The sequence below is a fragment of the Suillus plorans genome (genome assembly GCF_016647745.1).
Source record: "Suillus plorans strain S12 chromosome Unknown HD556scaffold_57, whole genome shotgun sequence".
NCBI classification, from domain to species: domain Eukaryota; kingdom Fungi; phylum Basidiomycota; class Agaricomycetes; order Boletales; family Suillaceae; genus Suillus; species Suillus plorans.
Window position 1 is genome coordinate 195,013 of NW_024537441.1, and position 25,087 is coordinate 220,099.

General features: G+C 48.9%; 9 protein-coding genes across 9 annotated transcripts; 4 read left to right on the top strand and 5 right to left on the bottom strand.

Annotated features, from left to right (window-relative positions):
• The first annotated feature begins 222 nt into the window (after window positions 1-222).
• Window positions 223-2,058, top strand: HD556DRAFT_770988 (protein-tyrosine phosphatase-like protein). The gene is made up of 6 exons (XM_041311578.1): window positions 223-389; window positions 440-693; window positions 761-814; window positions 870-1,062; window positions 1,121-1,500; window positions 1,560-2,058. Exons 1-6 carry the CDS (start codon window positions 325-327, stop codon window positions 1,859-1,861), a joined length of 1,248 nt encoding a protein of 415 aa, XP_041156671.1. The 5' UTR covers window positions 223-324; the 3' UTR covers window positions 1,862-2,058.
• A 417-nt stretch (window positions 2,059-2,475) lies between these two features.
• On the bottom strand, window positions 2,476-5,999 carry HD556DRAFT_1538151 (uncharacterized protein; the record flags this gene model as incomplete). Its single annotated transcript, XM_041309682.1, has 11 exons — window positions 2,476-2,510; window positions 2,622-2,819; window positions 2,942-3,614; window positions 3,659-3,672; window positions 4,195-4,267; window positions 4,367-4,643; window positions 4,732-4,866; window positions 5,054-5,314; window positions 5,375-5,621; window positions 5,675-5,743; window positions 5,978-5,999. 11 exons carry the CDS (start codon window positions 5,997-5,999, stop codon window positions 2,476-2,478), a joined length of 2,004 nt encoding a protein of 667 aa, XP_041156672.1.
• A 311-nt stretch (window positions 6,000-6,310) lies between these two features.
• HD556DRAFT_771164 (uncharacterized protein) lies at window positions 6,311-7,249 on the bottom strand. The gene is made up of 2 exons (XM_041311579.1): window positions 6,543-7,249; window positions 6,311-6,465 (listed from the first exon to the last, which is right to left on the bottom strand). The coding sequence occupies exons 1-2, from the start codon at window positions 6,884-6,886 to the stop codon at window positions 6,354-6,356; spliced, it is 456 nt and encodes a 151-aa protein (XP_041156673.1). The 5' UTR covers window positions 6,887-7,249; the 3' UTR covers window positions 6,311-6,353.
• A 17-nt stretch (window positions 7,250-7,266) lies between these two features.
• On the bottom strand, window positions 7,267-8,766 carry HD556DRAFT_1243540 (Metallo-dependent phosphatase-like protein; the record flags this gene model as incomplete). The annotated part of the gene is made up of 8 exons (XM_041298388.1): window positions 7,267-7,317; window positions 7,417-7,495; window positions 7,564-7,753; window positions 7,832-7,907; window positions 7,969-8,255; window positions 8,319-8,409; window positions 8,470-8,593; window positions 8,747-8,766. 8 exons carry the CDS (start codon window positions 8,764-8,766, stop codon window positions 7,267-7,269), a joined length of 918 nt encoding a protein of 305 aa, XP_041156674.1.
• A 122-nt stretch (window positions 8,767-8,888) lies between these two features.
• On the bottom strand, window positions 8,889-11,068 carry HD556DRAFT_1396675 (uncharacterized protein). The gene is made up of 2 exons (XM_041303709.1): window positions 10,479-11,068; window positions 8,889-10,306 (listed from the first exon to the last, which is right to left on the bottom strand). The coding sequence occupies exons 1-2, from the start codon at window positions 10,808-10,810 to the stop codon at window positions 9,148-9,150; spliced, it is 1,491 nt and encodes a 496-aa protein (XP_041156675.1). The 5' UTR covers window positions 10,811-11,068; the 3' UTR covers window positions 8,889-9,147.
• Window positions 11,069-13,926: 2,858 nt separating this feature from the next.
• HD556DRAFT_1311216 (60S ribosomal protein L10A) lies at window positions 13,927-14,836 on the bottom strand (the record flags this gene model as incomplete). The annotated part of the gene is made up of 6 exons (XM_041300517.1): window positions 13,927-14,024; window positions 14,075-14,239; window positions 14,297-14,412; window positions 14,464-14,577; window positions 14,627-14,782; window positions 14,829-14,836. The coding sequence occupies 6 exons, from the start codon at window positions 14,834-14,836 to the stop codon at window positions 13,927-13,929; spliced, it is 657 nt and encodes a 218-aa protein (XP_041156676.1).
• Window positions 14,837-15,350: 514 nt separating this feature from the next.
• On the top strand, window positions 15,351-17,808 carry HD556DRAFT_771348 (histidine phosphatase superfamily). The gene is made up of 10 exons (XM_041311580.1): window positions 15,351-15,605; window positions 15,658-16,060; window positions 16,111-16,199; window positions 16,261-16,279; window positions 16,335-16,614; window positions 16,663-16,738; window positions 16,792-16,797; window positions 16,863-17,069; window positions 17,120-17,193; window positions 17,247-17,808. Exons 1-10 carry the CDS (start codon window positions 15,434-15,436, stop codon window positions 17,535-17,537), a joined length of 1,617 nt encoding a protein of 538 aa, XP_041156677.1. The 5' UTR covers window positions 15,351-15,433; the 3' UTR covers window positions 17,538-17,808.
• A 484-nt stretch (window positions 17,809-18,292) lies between these two features.
• On the top strand, window positions 18,293-21,565 carry HD556DRAFT_1396699 (uncharacterized protein). Its single transcript, XM_041303710.1, has 5 exons — window positions 18,293-18,445; window positions 18,505-18,544; window positions 18,595-20,170; window positions 20,221-20,448; window positions 20,500-21,565. Exons 2-5 carry the CDS (start codon window positions 18,507-18,509, stop codon window positions 21,187-21,189), a joined length of 2,532 nt encoding a protein of 843 aa, XP_041156678.1. The 5' UTR covers window positions 18,293-18,445; window positions 18,505-18,506; the 3' UTR covers window positions 21,190-21,565.
• Window positions 21,566-22,262: 697 nt separating this feature from the next.
• Window positions 22,263-22,784, top strand: HD556DRAFT_1243494 (uncharacterized protein; the record flags this gene model as incomplete). The annotated part of the gene is made up of 1 exon (XM_041298383.1): window positions 22,263-22,784. A coding segment is annotated over one exon (522 nt), but the record flags the coding sequence as incomplete, so codon positions are not given.
• Window positions 22,785-25,087: the final 2,303 nt, after the last annotated feature.

Sequence of the window (25,087 nt, forward strand, 5' to 3'; positions counted from 1 at the left end):
AGTACGTTTGCTCTAATAATTCCAGTTCTGATGCCAGCTGTATTCAAACTAGTACCCATGAGCGATATACGCGCGGGCGACCAGTGGGTCTGGGAGGAGTAGAGTGCACTTATGCAACATTCACACGGTGCATGCTCCGGGTGCAACGGCAATTTCCGATATGATGACTCTCTCTGGCATCTGCAAAACCCAAAAACGATCAGAACCTGTGATCAACCTTCCACCGGTTCCATACCGGCCCTGGTATAAACGTTGGCATCATATTAGTTGGCCAGCTCCGCCTTTCCCTTCCCTTCTCTCCGTTCCTTCACCTACTCACCAAGCATGACTTGGTCAGATGTACCAATCTCGATAGACCCGATCATTGCTGACAATGTTTATATTGGAAAGTATGCAGCCAGTCGTTCAGTACTATGACCTTATCTGACATAGACCTCAGTCTTTCAGCCGCTCTATCAACCGATGTACGCAAGAGACTTGGAATAACACATATTCTTTCAGTCTGCACCGAGTATTCGTCTACAGACCACAACCACCTCACTATACCCGTGCAAGACTCAGAGTACGAAGATCTCCTTATACATCTACCTCGGGGATGCGGCTTCATTCAAAATGCTTTGGACCAAGGGGGAAAGGTTCTAGTTCATTGTGCCATGGGCGTCTCAAGAAGCCCCACTGTCGTCTGTGCCTACCGTAAGTTTACGTCATTTTGGTCCTTGCTTTCTTTGTGGAGCACTTAGTTTGGCTCTCGCGTGTCAAGTAATGTCCACCCAACGGCTATCTGCTCATGCAGCAATACAATACGTACGAAAACGTAAGATTCGACCGCCCACTTATTTCATTGGACTCATGATCGTTCGGCTACACAGGTCGACCAAAAATTCACCCCAATTATGGATTCATGAAGCAGTTGATTGCTTTCGGCGAGTGCCGTTATAAGCCTTCATGCACAAACAGCGAGTATATCGCCTGGAAGCGCAGGCAAAAACGAGAAGTATCTAAATATCTCGACCTGATTGCCGACACCGTACCCGTGATACGAGATCAATTATACCTTAGTAGGTGCGGAACTCGATTGTGTAGTTGCACCGCATTGCAGTTTACGCTTTTTCATACCCAGTGACTTCCCGGGAGATCCTGATGCTGCCGAATCACTTCTTTTGGACTTGGGCATGACACATGTGCTTTCCATCTCATCTGCACAACTTCCGAAGCCAGATCTTCCTCTGTTTAATCACTGTTTTATTGATATCCCAAATAATGGTCGCGAAGCTTTGTTGCTTGAGCTTCCGACAGCATGTAAATTTATTGGTGACGCCATCACCAACGGAGGCCAAGTGCTCGTTCAGTGCCGCGTCGAGCTCAGAGCTTGTATCGTAGTTTGTGCCTATTGTAAGTGGTTTCTCTCTCTTCCTTTGATATACTTTCTACATGGCTGTCAACCAGTTATGTTCACGCGTCATGTATCACCACGTCAAGCACTCGGACTTCTTGAATCTGGTAAGTCTCAAACTTTGGACACTTATCAAGCATACGTGTTTACGCGTGTATTATTCCAGCGCTTCCATTGTATAATCCCACAGACAACTTCTACCGCCATCTAGACCTTTTTGCAGCGTGCAAATATGTTCCAACGCCCAACAACCCCCTTGTCCAAGCATGGATCTCGGGAGGCACTCAGGCCGGTAAGCCTTCCTCAAAGAAGAAATCTACTACCACGACCCGACACGATACATTATTGCTTGCGACCACGACGATGACACTTGCGAGGGAGGCGAAGGTGTTCGATTTTGCAGCCCTCAGCGAGGTGCTGGCACGGTTTCAGTCGACTTCGACGAGCGTGGGCGCTGCGCGCACATAGCTCGGTTCTAGTATTTGCTGTTTAACATGCTTGTTCATTTGATTATACCATTCCCTTGGTTCATGAACAGTTTATCATATCGGTGTCTATCCCACAATTGAGAATCTAGTGTATGTAAAACCCAGGCCACATACTTACCACTTACCATCTACATGTACCAAGCTGAGTACAAGGCCTTTTACGCCTCCTTCCTCGGCATTCCTTCCATGCCCTCTCTAGCGTACCATCACGCACCCTTCCTGTATAACTCTTCCTCTTCCCCAACCATCCCCTCCGTATCGTCGTGCAAGACCTTTCAGGTCCTTTGCGCGCTTACCTAGCCATCGGTAATGTCATTTGAGCAATTTTAATCTTTCTGGTATCCGTGTGTCACTAGCTGCTAGCTTAGAAACCGATGTCACCGTATGGTTGGTGCTGTTGGTACTGGAAGCATACAAATACTCACCCCACAATAGAAACCACTGTTCAAAACCATACAGCGATTACTTGCGAGTGGCCCCGCATTGGTGTCAGCATCCCTGGTTCCCGGTCCAACCTGCAAATATGGCGACGCTCTCTTGCTAAGTTCGTCCCAAACCTCTATGCAGAATCGGCACTACATCAGACCAGCGGCATCAGTCCTGCGTCACGGCTGTGTCAAGCTCCACGTCTAATATCGCAAGGTATTACAATGATCACCTAGAAAAACACTTGACGAGTGACTCTGCAGGTCAACCTTCTCCGTAACTCCATGCCCATAGCGTTTGGATTAAACGCGCACATGCAACCCTTGAGGCCTGCCACCTGACCAAGGTGAGAACACCACTGTACGCCGGTACCTCTTCCCACTTGGTCTGCCGTGCATCTTGGTCCAAACCCCCCTCCTCGAGCTCAACAAGCACGACCGCGACTGACAATGGTTGTTCGAAGGCAGCTGCAACTCCCCCTCCTGGTTCTCTCAGCCGTAGGCAGATCGATCCTCGTGGCATCAAATACCATCCTCTTCAAGCCACACAAGATTGACCTTTTGGAGGCCGAAGAAGTGCATGAGGGGTGTCCGGCGCTCGGTGCATAGTCGATGTGTTCAACGCTCTTGGGTACGTCTAGTAGGATGCGCTCCAGAGAACTCGACGCTCATCTTGCGCAGGGAGCGCTGGACGGCAGTTCCATGATGTTCGGATACCAGCTGCGGCCGTCTGCATAGAATCACCCAGCCTTCTATCAGGCTACCGCTCAAGAACAAATCGAACGAGTGGACAATTAATGTGTCGAGGCTGAAGGTACGAAATTGAGACTTGACGCGGGTGAGAGGTACTGCAATCCGGATGTCCAATACTTGAAGGCCAACGAGACCTCTGGGACAAGATAAAGCGTTGTTGCTGAACAAGGCAGGTGATACTTCCTGCAGGTGCGTGAATCCATAGAGAGCGAGCTCGCTGACTTGAGGAGACGTCGCATGTGTTTCCACGACTTCTAAACATGGTATCTGCTGAGACCTGATACCACTCTTCTTCCTTAGATGCCAGACGCAGGCAAAGCGTCCCGAGGCTAGGATCCAGGCGGCAACGTATGCATGCAGAAAACTATGAGGACCTTCTCCGCATCTGAATCCTCGAAGGTTAAGTACCAACAGCGAGCGCGAAGAAAACCCTATCATAGCATGTACGACTATGCCTCCGAAAAGACTTGAATTCATGTCTCCCAGAACTTGCACCCGAGATGCATATTGCTCGAAGGCCGACCAATCCGCAGTGATTATATGTTTCTGTGGGAGCTGGAAGTTGACATAAAGAGGTTGAGAGGGCAGGTAGCACGTACCAGCTTCCTATCACCTGTCATAGGTCTCCTGCCACAATGAAAAGCGGTTTAAAATTCTCCAGCTCGACCGATAGCACATCTAAGGCTATGTTTTTGAAGGCACGACAAACACGAGATAGAGCAGCTAGAGAACGTCGCGCCACTCCTTCAAGGATTAGGTTGAGATCAGCCGTGATATCAATCATGTAAACGACCGTCCGTGCCCAAGTCAGAGATGTCAGAGAAAATGTATTTTAGAATATCTGGGATGAGGAAGCAGGCATGGTACTCTTTTGTGCGGTGATACCGAAAAAAAAACTGAAGCAGCGCAATGGCAACAGAGTTCAGATTTACGCGGCTAAAATTTGTGTGGATGTTGCAGACACGCGACGGCGTACGTTAACGAATCAAACATAATATTACGCGAAATTCAATGTCAAAGTTCACTCTAGCAGTAAAATGATTGAATATTGTCATGGCACAAATCAATCAATAACTTGTCTCTATGGAATGTATCAAACGGGATTCAAAGTCTGGTAAATCCCAGTGGAGCACACCAGGCCTGCAGTGCCCGTCCACAAATCGCGTCTGCAAAATGACGCATGCGCTTTCACGGGTAATCTCATCTCGCTATATATATGACCTTCCAAGGATTTCATTTTGGCAACAACTGCACCCCGGTTGCAAGGCTCCAATGAACTGATGCAGAAGTTAGAACTCCTCACTTACCACATCTCTGGAGTCTGGATGACCTATAAAAATCCATTCTACCTCGTCGTCAAGTGAGCTACACCGAGGAAGACTCGGGCCACTCCGAGCGAGTCCGTGAGGTAAACAATGAGGATGTGTGCGTTGCGATAATTTGTCACCAGAATATCGATCGAGCGTATCGAGTTTTGGAAGTCTAGTTCGGTCTTCAAGTTGTCGATGCGGCACGTCTTGCCAGCTCACGCGAGGACACTCTCGTGGCCACTTGTATAATCCTCCGAGTTCTCGATCAAGGGGCCTAGAATCAGTCATCACAACTACTAAAAGAGATGTTATGCACATGGTGACTTTCAACTCAGACAAATAATTTGACGTGTTTGACTTACACTGGGTGACCGATGGTTCTACTGACACCGTCTCTCGCTCTGACGGAGTTCCGCGCCCGACGCAGAACAACTCCTTCGCAAGTTACCAGCGCATCATAAGAAGATGATACCCAACTTCGATTATGCGAGACTTGCCTGAAGGATTCAAAGAATACCTATCAGCGCCCGCATGGCATGGACGCAAGAAGCATATTCCATCAAATCAGTTGTGGCAAATCGTGTGTAGGAGCAACTCCTCGGTATCAATACGAGCGATTGTCGCAAGGGTAAATCAATTATGCAAATGGAACAAAGCATACATGGGGGAATGAATTTGAAGCACAAACCAAAGCTTCCTGCCCTCTCGTGGACCAACGCATAAACGTCCTCCGTCGCGGATATTACCACCACTTCCTTCAGACTGGACCGCATGGCTGATCCCATAGTGTGGCTGTTCTGATATCCGCCGGGAAGGATCTGGCCCTGATTGGCGGCGGGGTATGGGGTGTGATTGGGCTGGGGTGAGAGGGGCGCGTTGCCTGATAGGGCTGGGTAATATCTGCCAGGAGGGGGTAATATCTGCCAAGGGGAGGCTGGGTAATCTCTGCCAGGAGGGGTTTAAGTGTTCATTAAAGCAGAGGAACCGGGAGCACAGTTGTAGTACTGTAGATCTAGGGGCTGGGCGGAATAGCTGTTGTACAGCTGTAGGCGAGCATTGTGAGAGTAGTCTCCATACGTAGTATATGGAGCTTGACCGCCGAGAACTGCAGTATACCGAGCCACAGGCAAGGCTGGAGTTAGAGGAGGGCTAGGGGCTTCACTTGCTGCAGCGATGGAAGACATCCAGATTCCCTTTCCACGGATAGCTTGGATGATCGCATACGAGACGATGGTATCGTAGTAGATGAAAGCTAAAAGAAAGATACTTTAGCAAACGGCAATCATTCATGTACTGGAGACGTACCAAAGAATATAATAAACGCAGCTGCCTCCGCTACAGTTACCTCATAAGAAATCTGGCTAGTTGTGGGATCTAGTAATCAGGTGGAAAGAATCAGTCACAGCTAGCATAGACTCCCAATCATTGTAGATACATCCATCAGGGAAATGGTGGGCCGAGCGTGCAACAGTTTGAGCGGTACCGACCCATACCACCCCACAGGACGATCGGGGAGACAGACAGCTAACAAGAAAATCGCCGCAACGTTTAACGCTCGGGACCGAACGTCGAGCGCAACCATAGAGACAACCGCTCCACAGCACACACAACCCCAGAATGATTCAAGCATATTACATATCTCAAGACCAATTCATCTTCAAAAAGTTTATTGGCACCCACAACCGTGACAGCGGAAGAGACAATACATTGAGGAGTGCCACCCACAAGCCTAAATGCAGCAAAGCTCAAGTTAACATTTTACTATCCAGGGACGAGCGACTCGATGCGAGCACAGATGCGCTTCAAGTTAATGACTATGAGAGCCCTACTAAACTAATGGGTACAAAACACGATTAGGTTCAAGGCCCCATCACGGTACAACCACTCACAAAAGATGATGGCACGGAACCGAAAAAGGACAACCAATTTTTTGCCTACAAAATAGCAGACAAAACTTTGAGATAGGCTGAGGCAGGTGAGAGGATCACGAGACAAAGAGCGCGGGGAGGCGTAAGATGACGAAAGTATTTATGTATGCCTTGACGTTGACATCGCTTGACGTAGGGTTGATTGATCGACAAGCAATTGATTGAGCCCTGGTTTACAAGATCCATGAGGTAAGTCACCGCCTCACCAAAATACACAATGCCGAGACCGCGTCGTGACCACTTACAAGGTTGCGCAACAAAACGTAAATGTTGCGTAAGTGAGATCAAAAAAAAAAAGTGAAAACAACTTAAAGTATAGGCACAGCATCAGCGCGCTGATTGATGATTGTGCGTAAGAGGACTCGAAGCGACATCGTCGGTCGGGGGACTCGGGGTTCACGGTAATAAACGGGAGTCGACGGGATCGCACTACAAAAATACACTTGACAACCATAGACCGCCGGGCACCAAAACTTTCAGTCCTAGAGGATAAAAAAACTAGCATGAACATATAGGTGCTAGCGTGCGGTGGCCCGGTGCGACGCAGTCTGGCCCCTTGGAGACATGATGAAGTGAGCTGAGGTGACATCTCACAACGAGGCCTTTATTTAAAGACACTAAGCACACAAATCAGACGGTTAAGCGCTTACGGTGCAATTATATGGTTATTTGCTCTACTTGAAGTTTGGCGGTCACTATACGTCATGCTTTTGGGCGTCTCTAAACTGGTGAACGAAGATCGACGAGGATCCACAGGGGATTGAGATAAAGCCAGGCACTCTGTTGACCTCCATCTTGCGCCTCCAGCCAACCACGCTACGCCCACACGGTCCTTAGAAGCAACGGACGGTTTAAATGCACCGTTTGATGAGAAAGTCGCGTTTATGGCATGCCCAAGACACGCGGTAGACAGGCAGGCAGTTGTTGCTAAGAGAGAAACCTTCTAATCAGAAAGGTAAAAATTCCCATTCAAAGGAAGTAGTCCGCAGGAGGTCGTTTTGCCGGGATAGAGCGTACATCCTAGTGGCACGACATGATCAGATCACAGCGCTGGATGAAATGCAAGATTTCATCCCCGCATATCGCCTTTTGGGGGAGATCAAACCGCAAGGAACTTACCGAGGGCGCATGTTGAAAAACTTTGTATTCTTGAGCAAGGCGTTCATCTAGCTCGAGAATCGAAGCTACATTACCACACCTGTCATAAAACATGATAGGTTACGAAAGCGGAGACCCATGCAGGGTGCCCATTTGATCATAACTCACCGATAACAGTAATTCGGTGCGCTCCACACCGTCACTATCATGTTGTCAAACATGAGCTTATATCCTTCCATGGCCAATTGATGGGCCCGGGCGATGAGGTCAATAGAATTATGGTGCGCGAAGGTTTTGGTAATGTCAGCGCCGAAAAGAAAGCCAGCGCCCCGCGGAGATAGGCCCCATCCAGTTATATCTGTTTGAAAGAAAGACATATTGTGTGAGCAGACATTGCCATCGAGCATGCCTAAGCAAGACTTAAGGAGATACATACCGTCTGGATCGGACCAAAGGAGGTCACACATTGGACCATCATGGGGGACTTCCTGTTTTCGATCAATAGCGCGTATCTAAAGGCAGAGCTAAGAAACGCGTGCGCGACACGGAGCAATGTAAACATAGTAAACGCACCTGATCAATGGCCTGCAGGTTTGGACTCAGTCCGCCATGGACACAGAAAACTCTGCCGTCCACGATCGCGCCCAACGCGAGATAGTCGAACACCTCACAACACCATCTCCACACGTTGGTACTGCCATATTTTCTCTGACATTCGTCGTAGAACCCATATACCTGTGTGATCTGTCGTGACTCGTGGTTGCCCCGGATTAACGTAATTCGTTCTGGATAGCGGACTTTGAGGGCCAGGAGGAGCAGAAACGTTTCAACACTGTAGAAGCCGCGATCCACGAAATCACCTGTGACAACGGGACATTAAATATTCGACGGCCGATTGAAACGCACCAGGGCGCTGTACTTACCCATGAAAAGGTAGTTCGTCTCCGGGCAAAACCCGCCTACCTTGAATAATTCCATAAGATCAAAGAACTGCCCATGGATATCGCCGCAGATCTTAATCAGAACAGCAGAATAAGTATTAGCCTAGGAGAGGATGGAATCGAATGCGTTCACCGTCACAGGAGAGTCCACGACCTGGACATTTGCTTCTTCTATTAGGATCTCACGGGCCTTGAAGCAAAGCCGTTTGACCTGTTCCTCGGATATGGGTTCACATCGTGTAAGCTGGTCTATTTGCCTGTAAGATCAATGGGCGAGAAGTACGCAGCGGCCGGACGTGTGTCGTGCACATTGGATAACGCAATGCACAGAAGACGGTTTTTGATCGCCAAATACACGTTGTTGCGGTACTTTGAGAACAAGTTGTGACAAAAAAAAGTGAGATTCTCACCTGTCGAGATCGCTGGGCATTGCAACCTATCTGATAGACCGTCGACTCGGATGGGCCTTCGACAACAAGTTGTAGTACGTGTGCACCGTGGGAACAACGTCACATCAAGGCACTGTTATTGCCTCAGTACTGCCACGTCAAATCGGCTCGGAATCCACGATGCAATTCCTATGAACAACATAATGTACAAAGTATGTATATGCAGTTTAGATACGCAGGTATATGGTATGTGTGCAGTGGCGGCGTGGTACCAAGCAGCGTAACAACTGCTCTAGAGATAGCAGAAAATGCACGATAGTAATCCATACACGAAACACAGACGTCGACGGGAGCAGAAAAAAATCCGGTTACGAGACAGCTATAAAATACGAAATTTACAACAGCAAACATGAAACAAGGTGTTATACATAGCCCGTTGAGGGCCGCGCTCGCAGAACGTTATCTGCCTTCCAAGCGCTTTGACCCAGGCCGACATGCGGAGCATGATAAGGATATGAACTCGGCACTTGTGAATGATGTATGTATGACAGTGAGGCGGGCGGTGTTATTGAATGATGCATCTGAGGAATCCTAATGTCCCCACGAAGCACCCTCTCGTCCTGGATCGGCGCTAGAACTGGCGGTGGCGAGTCGTATCTCGGTATGCTTGAATGATGCGACATAAGAGAGTGACTATATGATCCGTGGACGACATTGTTTTGTGTGTTCATATAGCTGCTGGATATGTTTGAATGATCGGAGACAGGATCCAATATCCCAGGACCGTTTTGGTATGATGCAACTTCGTGCGAGTCATCCCGGTAGGCTGAGTAGTTGGGCGTAGATATTTGGGAGTGCGGTGAGACGGAGTGCGGTGATTCCGGAGATGGCGTGCTGACTGCCTGATACTGTGTAGGATAGGAGTGTGGATGCGAGATGTGTGAAATTGAGAGACGAGATGATACAGACGAAAGGTGAGCGGACGACTGCGGAGAGCCATCGTGAACATTTTCCATGGGTGATTGATGAAGAGAGGAAGAATGAATACGCGACATGGATGGCTTCTCGCCGTATGCCTGAGAATAGTCGTATGAGTGATCATGCACAGCATGTCCACTGGAAGTCTGCGAAACACCCGCTGGGACGTAGCCGTAATTAGCTTGCGAGGATTCATCATAGCTTGGCGTGTTGTCACTGTAATGTGACTGGATTGGTGATGAATGCGATGCGACTTGACCGTTGGACATTGACTGAGAATGTTGATTGATCATTGGGAAGGAGTTGTCGGGAGGTGTTGGCGATCTACTTGATACACTTCCAGAATGCAGGCTATCTGAATATGACGGTACAGAAAATGCTTGTACCAAAGGTGGGGGTGAGTCGGGCGCCGGGGGGATTGCGTGCTCGAGTGCCGGTGGAGGAGAGGGAGTATCCGACGAATTGTGGTCAGAGGACATCAATGAGGATGCGGTTCGGCTATTTTTTGTGCCAGAACCGCTAATGCCCACGGCACGGGCGATCGCAGCACGCGTTGCGGAGCTTGAGCTCCGTCGTGAGCCAGGGGAGAGATGAATGCGGTAACTGTAGAAGAAAGAAGAAAACGAAGCTCAGTTGTTGTGCATGAAATGGAGCGAGAAAATGAGTTGAATAGATCGTGGTGATAGAATCAAAATGGTGCACTTGCTGTGTGGCACCGATAGTACGGCAATAATAGACGTAGCGGCCGGCGATAAAGAATAGAAGAAGTACTCACTGTTGCTGTAAGTTGTCTTGCCTAGAACAACGTGTTTCGCATCCAGGAAAGGGACACTTATGATTGCGTTCACCTGTGTGAACGCGGAGGTGTCGGGCAAGGTGGCCACTGGTAGTAAAGCCACGGTCGCACGTCGGACAGACGTGCTTTTTCTTTCCATTAGCCGCCGCAGAAGATTGGGAAGACTGAGAAAGAGAAGAAGGTGCTGTTGGTGACTGTGGGGAGTGACCTGCCGACTGACTAGAATCAGATAGATACTGTGCAGAAGAAGAGTATTGAGTAGAATAGATCTGAGAACTAGCAGAATCATGCTTTGAAGTATGACGGGGCATATGGGCAAAAAAGCAATTTGCAGGGGTGGGGAGGAAACGGAGGATAGGAATGTACGGATTGCGGAGGAACTGGAGAACAGGCTTTTGAGGAGAAGAAGTGTCGAGGCAGTGACGCCCAAGAGGAAAATACGTAAAAAAGTGCGGTCGCACCAAATAAATGTTCTGATATTTGTTATATTGATAGAATCCAATGGGGAGAACCTCAATTTTATTTCAATTGAGGGCTACGTTTAGACTTTGGAATTGACATTTCGTAACATACAGTTGTTGATAATCACTTGCCGTTTCTTCCGGAAGCGTACCAAAAACAGAATATTAATTTCGGAGCGGATGCAGTTTTAGACAAAACTTCCGGGGTTGATCACCGTCGTCCTGCAGATTCATATCTCATTTATTATATGCAAGCTTCTATAAGATATACTAACTTGCACTGGATTGTCCTCGATGCTTGCATGCCTGACCATCGTCTTCCTTTTGATCAGTCTATACTAAGGTTGAGTTCTGCCAGATCAACCGTGGAATAGACGCCTGGACTGACATTTCTTCCTCGCCCACGTGAGATAGTATGTTTGTTGAAATCCCGCACACTCTCCCCCCAAACTTCGTATCTTTACGCACAAAAAAACCGCTTCACGCAATTCAATTTCTGTCCCCAGGCACCGTTATGAAAATGCTCTTTTCGGGACCGTCCAGACCATCCATTTACGGTTTCGATCGCGATCAACCAATGTTCGCAACAACTTAGTAAGCCCTTCTCGTCATTCAACACACGGTAATCGGCTGAACACTGCGCCCTCTCTGAATGAACCAAAAGTCGCTCGGGTTGCCAGCTTACCATGGATACTAAATTACATCCTTCTGACCACTAGTGCATCCTACCACTCCACAAAAATGTCATGCAAAGTTACAAGTTCATAACAACTTGTCATAACAGGTCGCCGTTGACTTCGCTGATCTCTAAAACATTAGTGTTCCGTCTGCTTCCGTTCAACGAGTTGCAGCCAAGGAAGGCATCTTTGACATAATTAAATAGCAAAAGCAGTTAGTCGTCGATAGGTTGAGTGATCGTCACTGAAAATTCTCTCACACTTGAGGTTCATCTCTGTCCAACGCCACAAGACTGCCTTTCTCTGATAACAGGCGCCGAACTCTACTATACCATGGTTGAATACACAACACATACTGCCAGTGACAAAGAAGCTAGCTCAATTGATCATATGCTCGGCCCATCAGTCACCATGTCGGTCGACGACGTCCCGTGCACTCCCGTGCAGCTTCCGGATGGATCACGCATGTCAGAAGTCAGAAGACCACTCCAACGTCACTTACCAGATCCGCGACCGTTAAGCATAAGATGAGAGCAACCCTGAAGGAGTTAACTCTGTTAAGGTCCACCGTGCCTCGCGCTTGTGTAGTATGTCTCACTCACTCAAACTGTCGTACGACGGAAATCATTCCGTTTTAGCGGTTCGGGGACCATTGCGGACGCGCCAATTACTACCGGGCCTGTCCTCAATCACGTCGCAGCCTCGGAATCTGGAACAACCGTTATGTACATGATCTATACCCACGCAGAGACAAATTATGATGGATGGCATGTCAGGGGGTCATGCGAAGTGGGTGCATCGCCTTGCGGTGCACTAAACAAAGATAAAATGAAAAGGATAGTTGACTGAACTCCTTGATGCGGGATTGGCACATTGAACGAAGGAATGATAGACGGCGTTCAAGGGACCGATCCAGGGGCTTACGAGACCATCTCCGACCATTGTAGAGCGGAGCCGTTGCGGGACCTGGTCAACGAACGACACAAAAAAAGTCTCTCATAACAGAACGTGACATGCATACCTCATATGATAAAAATTCCTTATAAGTGATCAAACGCTTGCCTAAAAGTAACCTGGTGTCAGAAACTTGACTTATCATCCAGAAAAAAAAATCGCAGTTCCGTACATGCCGAAACCCGCAAAAAGCCTATGACGGTTACTTTCTTGACAGCGTCTGTCTCCGGCAGCAGACAGTCAATATGACCATCATAGTAGTAAGCCGTGGCTTGAGAAAAGTCTTGATGGAGAGCTCCGTCAGAGACGAAGTCTTGGAACACATTAACTGTTTGGCTTCAGTGACTTTCTGATGCTGATGCTGATGGATGAGTGCTTCCTTGGCAGCGCTTGGTCAAAGGTGGGATAATAACAGATTCTACAGCAGTAAATCACCGCAGTACGAGTTGGACTCACCGAAACCAATAACACTGAGCCAGCTGTCCTCTGCGGACCAACATATTAATTTTAGTGTCGCCGTAGTTCCTTATCTGATTGAGACAGGATGGCTTCGAAAAGACCGCCTTAGCGCAACTAACCTTCTGACAGATAAGAACTTTGCTTCTGGCAGTTCACCGCGAAAACGTACAAGAAAAAAATTCCCTTCGTACTCCATATATGGTGATTATCATTCAAACTTTCGTTGACGTCGCGCAACGATAGGATAAGGTTTCGAGTGAAATACCCATTTGGGATAAAAGTCAGGCATTCCCCGAGGCGCTAAAACTCGTTGAATATTCTTCCACAGAAGCTCAATTTAATTATAAATGGAGCCAGTACGTTGGGAAGGGCGGGAAGGCGCGCGATCCCAGAAGGCTATGCTCTTGATCTTCAGGGCAATAGAGTCGCTTGGCCATCATGATGGCCCGGACAATGTAATGTAAAGTTGGCAGTGGCTGAAAAATCTATTGCCGGGTTCTCGAGTGGCGTAATCATTTCTCTCGAGACTTCGAATAGCGAAAAAATCGCATGACGGCAAGCACAGCCAGTCGCAATCCACTATGAATGCCTTCAACCGTGACGTTAGCAGAAGCCGCGATACTGCCCTCGCAACCACAACGTTCGCCATCATAACTAGCTCATGATAATAGCACCAGGTACATATAAATCCTACAAAAGCCATGAGGATAAAATGAAGCAAGAATCAGGAAGAAAGCTCAAGATCATGGCATCGTATCAGCTCCCAATCGGCTTCCCCACCTTCAAAGCCGTTGGTAAAAGCGTGCGGGGCTTCTTGTTTTGCATTACGATGCCAGATTGGCTCTCACCCAAATCTAACCCTATACACCCTACAGCTTAGAATAGACGAATGGGCTTGCCCATCGTACTCTTGATATGCAGAGACGAAACATTTTGCCAGTTCTTCTTGAGAAGCGAAACGAGGAAGTTGATGCCTACGACAGCGTGAGAGGCAGTTATCGTAGCATGACAGTAAAATTCATACTCATCATGACGTTCGCAAGAACTTGGTCATCAGTCATCTGGACATGTCCGACGGCAACACCCAAGCAAAGAACCTTCTTCAGCTGGAACTTAATCGTCGATCGGACTTCGTTGAGCTTGTTCGCTAGATCCTCAGCATGAGAGATAGGAGTAGGGAACTTTCCGGCTAGTCGATGGAGTTTAAGGCGTGAGATATCCCCGGACAAACACTAATTGATTTCACCTTTAGAGAGACCGGGTCCAAGAAGACGAGGTATCTGCTTGATCAAGGCTTCAGAGGCCAAGAATGCGTCATACTTCTTGGCAAGTTTCTTCACAAGCTTCTTATTCTTGTTCAGTCTAGCGAAATTAGATCAGAAATGATATCAGGACAGACTTGGCATTACTCACTTTTTCAAGTCGTCAACCGACTTGTACTCGAGTTCAATTTGCTTGGCGCGATCAATGTCAGCAGCATCAGCAAGAATGCAGATGGACATGCGCGGGCGAGGGACATTAGGCAGCCTGAGATATTGTCAATGACGACGCGTCATACTTGAGGGGCGGTACACACTTGACGGTACCAGAGAAACGCTTGTCCTTTTGAGTGTCGTAGTTCTTGAGACCAATTTGAAGTTCGATAGTTTCCACAAAGTTGCGTCTTTTCTCGCCGTTGGCTTCAGCCAGAAGGTCCTTGACGGAGCCCCGCACGCTTGCCACTGATAGCTTACTATGTGATAGTTAGAGACGATGGAATCAAGAATTGGAAAACTTACGAGCTCATGCTTGTTTTTTTGAGGGGGTGGGTCTTGAGGATGATATGAAACAATAAGGTTCAAGTGGCGGAATACATATACAGTGTGACATGCTTACGTGATTACGCGTGAAGTGTGACGACTGGAAACCTGGTCGGCTGCATCTAGTACGTCTCGCGAGCGCGAAGTCTCGGATCACTATTTGTGATGCTATTATCAATACCCCATGTACGTGAACTATAGCTTGCAAAACAGTATCTGCGGCTATGCAAATCTTGTGAGCTTCAGGCAAAAACCAGACCGAAAGATCGCTAATTCATTTCACATTTTCAGGCACATCAATCTACTTGTTGTACGACACTGTTGAGAACTAATAAGTCTGTGCACAGACGGCATCCGAACAGACCTCCAATGGACCAGTAATTTACGGGAGGACAGAGGAGGACAGCAGTCGAGTTGACAACGCCATTTGGAATTGATCAGGCCTGGACACCGCAACTCAGGCCACTCAACAATTTAATCATGTCTAATATATTCGGCGTTCTGTTCGGTATCGCACTTTCATTACTTCACGGACATTTGCTATAAAATATGAAACTCGACTGACCTCTCTAACTTATCGAGCCATGCTTGCCATCGTTCTGCTGCTTGCTCTGCCATTCTGCGCCGCAGAGTCAGCATCCAGTTACGCCGGATCAACCGTCGCGGATTCTTATCCTCCCCCCGGTGCCACCAACACTGCTGTTGACACTTACTTCCCGGATGCATCTCGAGTCGGTTATGCAGGTCCAACGCCTAGTCAGTGATAATCGATAATGTGATTCCTGTGTTCTAATAATAATAAAATCAGCTGGTGCTGAACCTGCGGCCATCGTCACTGCAGTCCCGTTCTCTAAGGTGGAAGACGTGTTTCCCTTGTCGAGGCCTAATTCGGCAGACGGCGCGGACATCACTTTTAATGTGATGCGTCAATGGGGCAACTTTGCGCCCATGTACTCCGTGGAGTCATTTGGTCTTCCTGATGCATCCCCCGTCATCCCAGAAGGGTGTGGCATCAATGCAGTGCATCTCTTGATGCGCCACGGCGCCCGTTATCCAGCTTCCGACGAGCCCGGACCTTCTCAGTTCGCTTCTAAAATTCATGCTGCTGCATCGAAAAAAGGTTTCAGTGCCACTGGTGATTTGGAATTCTTGGCAACCTGGACATATAAGCTGGGTGTAAATAACTTGACCCCTTTCGGCCGTGAATCGCTGTACGTTCGCTCTCCTTGACGATACTTCTACTGACGCTCCTCTCCATCAGCTTTAGCAACGGGGTTGCCTTCCGCTACAGATATGGCAAGTTGCTTAATGCCTTCACCGACCTCCCGGTATTTCGTACTACTTCACAAGGTTTGCCTGCATCCAACGTTTGTTTCACAATGCCCTCTGATGGTTTGCTTATGTCCTATAGATCGCATGTTGGATTCTGCGTGAGAAATTCATTCATATTTCTGCGTGCGCTGTGCCTAATAATGCTATCCGTAGCCTGAACTTTGCTGCAGGCTTTTTTGAGCTCAGAACCTACGAGACCGACTATCACCAGGAGATCATCATCGAGGGGATCAACTTCAACAACACCCTCGCTCCTTTTCAAGTGTGCCCCAATGCCAATTCGGATGATATTGGTAGCTTCGGTGACACTAAGGCTAGTAAATGGGCGGATATTTATCTCCAAGATGCTCGAAAGCGCTTGCAACCAATGATCCAAGGACTTAATTTGACTATTGATCTATTGATTGACATGCAGGAACTATGCGCCTTTGAGGTAGTCTCATCCTTCACGCGGACTTTCTGGATTTCTGACATTTTGCAGACCGTGGCCCTCGGATATTCCAAGTTTTGCGACCTTTTCACTGAGGAAGAATGGGAAGGATACGAGTATTACGTCGGTATGTTCCCTCAAATGATCCTTGCTGGGCTCGGCACTGAACTCTATCTTCAGATCTCGGTGAGCACATTGAGTGGTAAACTTGCAGCCTGAGTGACTAACTTATGACTTGATTGTAAACGAAGATTTCTGGTACAGCTGTGGACCAGGCAATCCAACAGCAGCAGCGCAGGGCCTTGGCTACGTTCAGGAACTAGTGTCGCGTCTCACTCACACTCCCATCAATGTCTGGAACAGCAGCACCAACAGCACTCTTGACTCGAGCAACATCACATTCCCTCTTAATCAACCCATATACGTGGATTTTACCCACGACGTAGTCCTTGCAAGTGGTATGTTGCCACTTCCTTTCCAATACAAGACTACTGACGGAAGGGCTCAGTCGTCACTGCTCTGAACTTTACTAGTCTAGCTGCAACCGGTCCTTTGCCAGCCGACCATATACCCCCTCACCGAGTACGCAGTCTCATAGACCACCGCTTGTCTGTATTTCTGACCAGCCACATCAGTCTTACATTTCTAGCCAGATTGCACCTTTTTCCGGCCAGCTCGTGGCTCAGGTGCTAAGTTGCCCAGCTTCAGAGGAACCAACTCATATCCGGTTCCTCCTGAACGACGGTGTGGTGCCACTGACGGGCATTCATGGTTGCACGGAAGATTCAAACGGACTCTGCGCGCTGCCCAGCTTCATCAGCGGGATGCATGAACGAATTGGACAGATCGACTTTGCGCATGATTGCTTCGCCAATTATACCATGCCTGATCCCGACAGCATCATGGATGGAAGATGTCCTAGTTAAAAGGATGGTGGAGTGTGGTCGTATAAACCCACAAGTTGCCACCTTTTGGAGTGTGTTAATGATGTCGGAAAGAGGTAGACGACGCGCATTTCGTACTTGACGAGCAGGTTTCGTTGTTACATACAAGACCGCATTTATATATAGAGGGCACTGATCAGGATGATGTATACGCTGCCAATACGTGCAGTACGGAGGTTCATATGGCAATATATTTGCATATTTATTAATTATTATTTGCGCGCTACGCGTTTTCTCAATCGAGAGCTTGCGCGTTTTTTATTTGAGTTCCCGTGTGTGCGCACTGCGCGTGTTCACAGATTGACAGTTTTGTCCGTACACTGGTCCTCCAAGTTGGTTGCAACCTGATGACCTTCCGAGTCTGTTGCTGCTGTGCATTCATGTTCGAAATCTGGGTCAACTGGTTACTAGGTCTTTCGCAAATCTATAAAGTAAGAGAGAGAGGGTATTTACTCGTTGTACGACACGATGTTGAGAACTCACTTGAATGCACAGACCCGAACAGACTCTCCGGGAGGACGCAGCATGCCGGTGACCCGGAGGCTGCGGCCAAGAGATCACTAACGTTTCATGTTTACATTTTCAAATACGTCAATTTACTCTCGGCGACGACACGTCCAAGACAAATCCAAGACACAGACGGGAACCGAACAAACCCGGAGGATGCGGCATGCCGGTCGGAGGCTGCCGGAAATACGAATTCCCAGACTTTCTGGACAATCGGACATATCGAGCGCCTTCGGTGTCGACTACTAGTCACAACAACTTCACAGGGCGCTGACAAGCAATATGCTCTCTGTCCGTTCCTTCTAACCACCAACGTTAAATATTCAATCACTTATCTCTTTATTTCGTTTTTTTCTTCCTTTGTTGTATACCTAGTCATTGTGGTGCGTGTCTTCTTTTCATTCTACAGCTGTTCTGACCGAGTCACATCTCCATTCCAAAGATATGACAGAACCTTGGGCTTCCCAGGGCGGGACGCCGCTGTAAGCCATGTTTCTCCTTGTGGTAAAGCAAAGTACTAAGAAAAATAAAGATATGATACCCCTGAATCTGATCTAGCATCTCTTTCACCTCGGACTGCACTGCTATCGCCTCCCTATGAGAACGCCGAGCTAACCAGACCACGCCGTATCAATGGCGTCCCCAACAACAAATTCCGTCACGAGCGCGAGCGCGTTCACGCAGCCGCGAGCGCTCGTGACCTCTTACGACTCTTAGTAAACGAGGAGTACGAGGCGAAGCAGACTCGCAAAGTGCTCTATACAGCATTGGACAGGTTGGACGCCGAAAGTCGTCGTGCTGAAGAAGCAGAAACCCAACTAACAGAGGCTTTGGAACGGACGCGGTCTATCAACGAGGCTCGCGTTGCTGCCCAGCAAGAGGCAGCTCGGTCGCAGGAGGAACTGAGGCTCTACAAGCTACAACTCGATAACGCGCAGAGAGAAATTCTTAGAGCCCAAGATATATTGGGAGTCATTGAAGCCCAGAGGGATGACGCGGAGGCTGCCGCCGCTGACGCGCGCTCAAAGGCTCGAAAATTGAATGAAGAGCGCTTGATTGAGCTCGCAAGGGAGGAGGGTCGCAGGCTCGGGTATGAAGAAGGCATACGGCGCGGTCGTAACATGGGTTACCGAGAAGGGCGCGTCGTTATTGATGACGGTCGGTCTCCAATGCGAGAAGCCGCTGCCGCTACCCTCTCCGACTCACGGGAAGAAGCAGAGGTAGCTCCTGTAGTTTTACCTCCTCAGCCTGCACCAGCCATACCCATGCCAGAAAGTCGAACCGCACCAGAAGTCCTTCGTGTTTCAACACCTGTATCAAGTTCGCTTGATGGCCGTCGTGACTCTCGTTCTCGTCGTGATTCCGAATCTGATTCGGCCAGTCGAATGAGCATGCGCGCTCCTGAACCCATAGTAATGCCTGTCATGGTTGAACACCCGCGGATTAGGACAGACCCCTCCGTTGCCAGTCAATCTTCTCGTTCGCATTCACAACCCCAACCTTGGCCCATGTCAGATCGTTCTTCAGCTCGGTCACCCTCAATAAACCCAATCTCAGTGCTAAACTCTGCATCTAGTGTTCAGCACTCAGAGTTCCAAGTCCCACCGGACGGCTACATACCAACCCTGGACAAGGACCAGCGCATTCTTCTTCCTCCCCCGCACGAACTTATCCGCAATATATCTTCACCGACACCGTCACAACCTGTCGCTGGCCCGTCCTCAGATTCTGTCAGAACGTTCGACTATCCTCGCCGTGCCTCTCCGGAGTCACAAACGTCAACGAAGATGTCTATGTCTCAATCCTCCACCATGTCAGCGCTCGAGATTATCGGCCTGCCTAATATGACGAGCCGCGACAAACGTCGAGAGCGCAACGGTCTGAGTATCATTCATGAAGATGCAAGCATCGCAGCCGATCATGAAACCGTGACTGGATCTGATGCAGGATACCATCACCATCACAGCGAAAGACGCAACGAAAGAGACACAGACAGTGACGCTACCAGGCACTCGCGGAGAGACCCATCAAAGCAGAGGCTTGCCGACGAGCTTAGATGGTCTAACCCAGCCGAGCCTGAGGAATGGCGTCGATATGGCGCAGAAAAGGTTTGCTTTTATACTACATGGAACGCGGTTTGAGTTGACGAGGGACACAGACTCGCACGCAAAGTTCTAATGGTCCCCCCCGTCCTCGCCCGACGAACGTGACAATGCCCAACCCACTTTCTCCTTTAAATTCGGATGACGCTAACACGCCTCTGCCTCGGCATCAGCGACATTCCAGGACAATATCCACTCCTAGTCAACGAGGATCGAATAGATATGACCACCGAAGAGTCGTATCATCAGACAGCTCTGTCCCTGAAATAACCATCGAGCCCCCGGTAAGTGTCATTACTCTACCCTAGATAAACGCTAAAGCTAAGCCTTGACAGTCCCGCCCTCCCTCTGACGCTCCATCCAGACATGCGTCCATATCTGGACTACTCAGTCCCGATCACGCCAATCACCCGCTCCCTGTGCCTGTGCCTGTTTCGCAACGCACCCCACTTGTTCCTACAGTTCCTAACACTCCCGTTTCAGCGCCTGTCTCGTTGGTAGGGTCCATGTATGACATAGGACAGCTGCCAACCGGTGCACCGCATCCAGGGGGTCCTGTCATTCCGTATATGAATGAGAGAGAAGCACCCTCGCAACGTAGTTCGCTTTACACAGCCGCCCAGGCTGAAGGCAGGCGGTCGCAGACCCCCCAATCTTACGTGGCCTCCCCAGTCCCCACTGGTATTTCCTACCCCGCACCGCCTATTTCCAGGCAACCGACGCCAAACGGCTCCGTACAGCGTGGAGGCAGTTCCTCGACGCATGAACGCCGGCCGAGTCTAAGCCAGATGGCGGGAATAACGCCTGGCGCACACCCGCGGTCTCTACAACCAAGCGGCGGCGAGACTTCGCGTTCGTCCCACAGACAACGGTCAAACGCATCAAATAGCTCGCACCAGTCATTTTCGCATTATGACCCAGGCGTGTACAATGACCCTGCATATTTGGCGAGTAGCGAGTCATTGGTTTCTCGGACGGACGTGAATACGGCTGCGAATGCGGGTGGGCCGAGGAGGACCTCGTAGATGGCCATTACGTTCCCTCCATTTTGACATGGGAATACTCGAACGACTTGGATGATTTTGTGTCGCTCGGACTATCTTTCTTGTTGAATCTTGAGCATGATATCTATTGTATCGCGAATCACTAACACCGAGTAATCAATTAACTAGTAGGTCTGCATATCCGCCGCTGTTGTCTTCACCATTGCATTTCAATATGAATCAATTATATCATCATCAGGACGTCCGAGGATCGTGTCCCTGAATTAACAAACTGCTTGTCATCATTTACCTCTACTTTTCCAAAGAAACGTACCTTTGAATCTATCCGATATCGAGCTCGACCGACTCAAGTCAGGACTCCTGCCACTGCGCCAGGACCCTTGGCGCTTCCGAGGACCTGCGTCAGACCACCACATCCTATACCGTATTTCGACAGTCCACCACTTACTTTATGCCCTTCGCAGCCTTTGCTTCCAGTTTACGGAATGGTTCGTATATCCCTAAACGTAGGCGCTCGGCTAGCTGGCGCTAAGTAGACTCAATAGCGGATTCAGTTCCAGTTGTCCGCGAGCAGCTCTCGACATTCATAACGCAGCTCAGGGCCAGGCCTGCCTGGCCGATTCACGCCAGCCACGATAAAAGAAACATTTACAGATTGGTACGCATCATACGTAGACGACAGCCATCGGTCCAGTCCCTGAGGCCTGAGTTCCAGCGGACAACAAAAGTTCGTGCTTCTCTTGCCACACGGGGATATGTAATACTCAGGTATAGGGGCGTGCGATTTAAACCACTCTCTTCCATCGATAACCGTCTCCCATCTCCCATCGATAACCACATCAGTGAAAATGGACTCGGACGCCTCATCAGTTTCCTCGAACTCAGAGCCAGAGCATGAGCTCTCCGTCTTTGAGCGCATCGGGGAACATCTCGATTCTTTTTCCCACTCTGATGTAGCATATAAAGTGCAAAGAGAGACCAAGCTCACACGTGCGCTCGACAGTCTTGCCTGCAGTCCGTTCGTGTCCTTCAAGAGCCCGGTAGGGACAGCCACATTTAAGCTGCTCGTCAAGGGAGAAGACGCGGGGACATGGATGAACCCTGACGTCGGCGTGTTACAAAAGCACGCCACTCCTTCGCCTTTCGGCAGGGGAGCAGAGACCGTCTTGGATCCAACTTACAGGAATGGAACAGAGCTCAAAGCGGACGAGCTCGCTTTCAGTTTGCAGGGGGATCAGGGATCACAATATGAGCTGTTTGTGAGCAAAGTCGAGGATGAAATCCAGACGAGCATGTTCGTCGGGAGAAACGTTTTCCTCAAGTTATACAAGCTTGCCATATACGGTGAAGGAGGCCATTTCGACTGGCATCGTGACTCGACGCATAGCGATGCTCATCATGGAACGGTGCTTGTCGCACTCAACACGGAATGGGAGGGAGGAGAGCTTATGATGAGGCATCAAGGCGTCGAGACAATTGTCAACATGCATCCAACAAAGCATCTGAGAAAGTCCGTCGAAGAGCTCCGGCCAAATGTGGTCGCATTCTACACAGATACAGAGCACAAAGTCATGCCCGTGACCAAGGGCACACGTCTAGTGCTCCAGTATGACGTCGAAGTCGTCGAGCAATCGTCTCGATATCGGATTAAACCACCTAGTTACACTCCCATGCAACAAGCTTTTCTTCGTCACCAGCACATTGAATCCCACATCAACACTTATCCCAACTTGGACCAGAAGTTGGTGCAGGCTGTCGTTGATGAAATCAGAGAATTGCACAACGGAGGCGTTACTGTCGTCGCTTTCCCGCTCACTCATCTCTACCGCAAGGCAAGCGTGAAGAAGAAATACCTCAAGGGAACCGACTCGGCGCTTTTTGATGTCCTCGGGAATCATTTCAACGTCGTCCTCCATCCTGTTCTTATCCGCGCCAACGAAGATGGCGATCATCTCGACTGTGTAGAGCGGTTCTTTGCACACAAGTATCAACCGTCTGAGGAGAATGAAAAAGAGCCTTCTTCGAGTCGTGCTAAGAGACAGGGGGGCAGAGTTTTCAAGAACGCTTCGTTCTATCTTCCACGGGTCTGTGCAATTCTGCAGCTTTCGTTGCCAAACGGGGCACATTTTGGTAATGATGCACAGATCAGTGGGGAGGCAAGGTATTACGGCGCTGGCATGTTTGTAGAACCAAAGCGCGAAGAGTAATGGTGTTCAGGGGATCTAGTTTCGGTATAAAGAGAAATCCGCGTTTAAATCAGGACTGTTCGAAAAGAAGAAGTGTACCAGTACTAGCAGTAGGAGGAATTCACAGTGAATTATGACTCGATGATCATCAACGAAACAAGGCGGCAGACCGAGAATCATTTGACCTGTGACACTGTCATTTTGAAAGCAACTATTCAAAATACATAGTATATGTTGACATCAACACGGCATATTCATCTAGTATATCTGGATCCTTGGCCAGGCGCGTGCGAATGCAGGGATCAACCTTGGTTGCGCAAGATAAGTATTTGTGTAAGTACGTCCTTCGATGCGCGACATTACACTGACAGGAGTCGCCAATCGGATCGACGTAATCAAAAGTGAGGATAACCCTCCTGAAATGAAGTATGGTAACTCATTCTTCCAGCGCAGTGTATCATTTGAGAGCAAGTGCTTGAGCTGATGGTTGTATCAATTAATGATCCAAGGGAAGTGAATTCGCGTAATTGAAGGCCTACCTTACTCATCCAATGATGGACACTTTCTGGCGTGATTGAGTGGTCCGGTGCTAACTACGAGATCTGCATTGGGGCATGCGCAAAGGTGACGATAGCCGTTCCTACAGGAAAATGGACTGTCAGGCTCGTACAAGGTTTTGTATTGCAAGAACTGGTTCAAAATGCAGGTATTCATGAGATCTAGAGTTGTGTAAGTAGTGTCCGAGGTCATGCTAAGCTTAGGATCGTCGACGTTCGTTAGTACAGTCGGGGATCGTTGGTAGGGCATCATCACGTTCCATAGTTCAAACCGAAGACTCATGGACGCCAGGAGTATGAGCACGAACGTCTTAGATGAAGACTTGGTACCGAATTTCGTGAGATGATAATCTAGCGGTGCATTTGTGAGTGTGGAGTTCTCGTTAGGAAATCAGTAATATTACGGGACAGGACAGACCTTGAGACCAGATGCGCACATGAACAAGCCTTCAGGGCTCTGTGAATGGTACAGCCCGCCATAGTCCACAGTCATGGTCGGGGTATGTGCAGTTTGTTTGTTTATAGGGAAGTTGCACGGCTTGATGAGATGTGGTATGTGAAGGATGGATGAGGATCGAGAAACAACTGCATGTATATAAGTATAAAGCTAGTCAGTATATAAGCACCATAGTTGAAATGGCAATGCGAAAGGCGCAGTGTCGGGGAGTGTTGGAACTGGCCTGGGTGCCAATGCGAACGCGGAGAGTCAACTTGAATATTGATGTTGGAATACCGACTTCTACCTCTTTCCCTCAGTCTAACTTCATCGTCTAGATTCGACACGCTCGCATTGAATTCTCGGCAATGTCCGCATCTGAATCCAAAAACATATAGTTGGACACACCGGGGAATTCACCGACACTGCTAATCGCATCAGCAATGACCAACAAGGCAATGAGAACGAGAACTACGCGGGCCCTACCCAAGAGCGAGCGCACGACTGAATTTAATTCGTAAGCAGCCTCCCAGCGGCTCCACTTGCTTGCGTCCCTCCCCGAGCTAACGCTCGGACCAGCTCAACACAATTAGGTCGAGCCTCCGACTCTTCCTGAGCCAGACGAAGCTGGACTACTAGCTATAGTGAATAGGCTTGCATCTGTTGACCCGAGGCATCATGTCGTGGACTTGGCGTGCTTATAACGTATCTTTGAGCACTGACCATGACACTGACAAGTC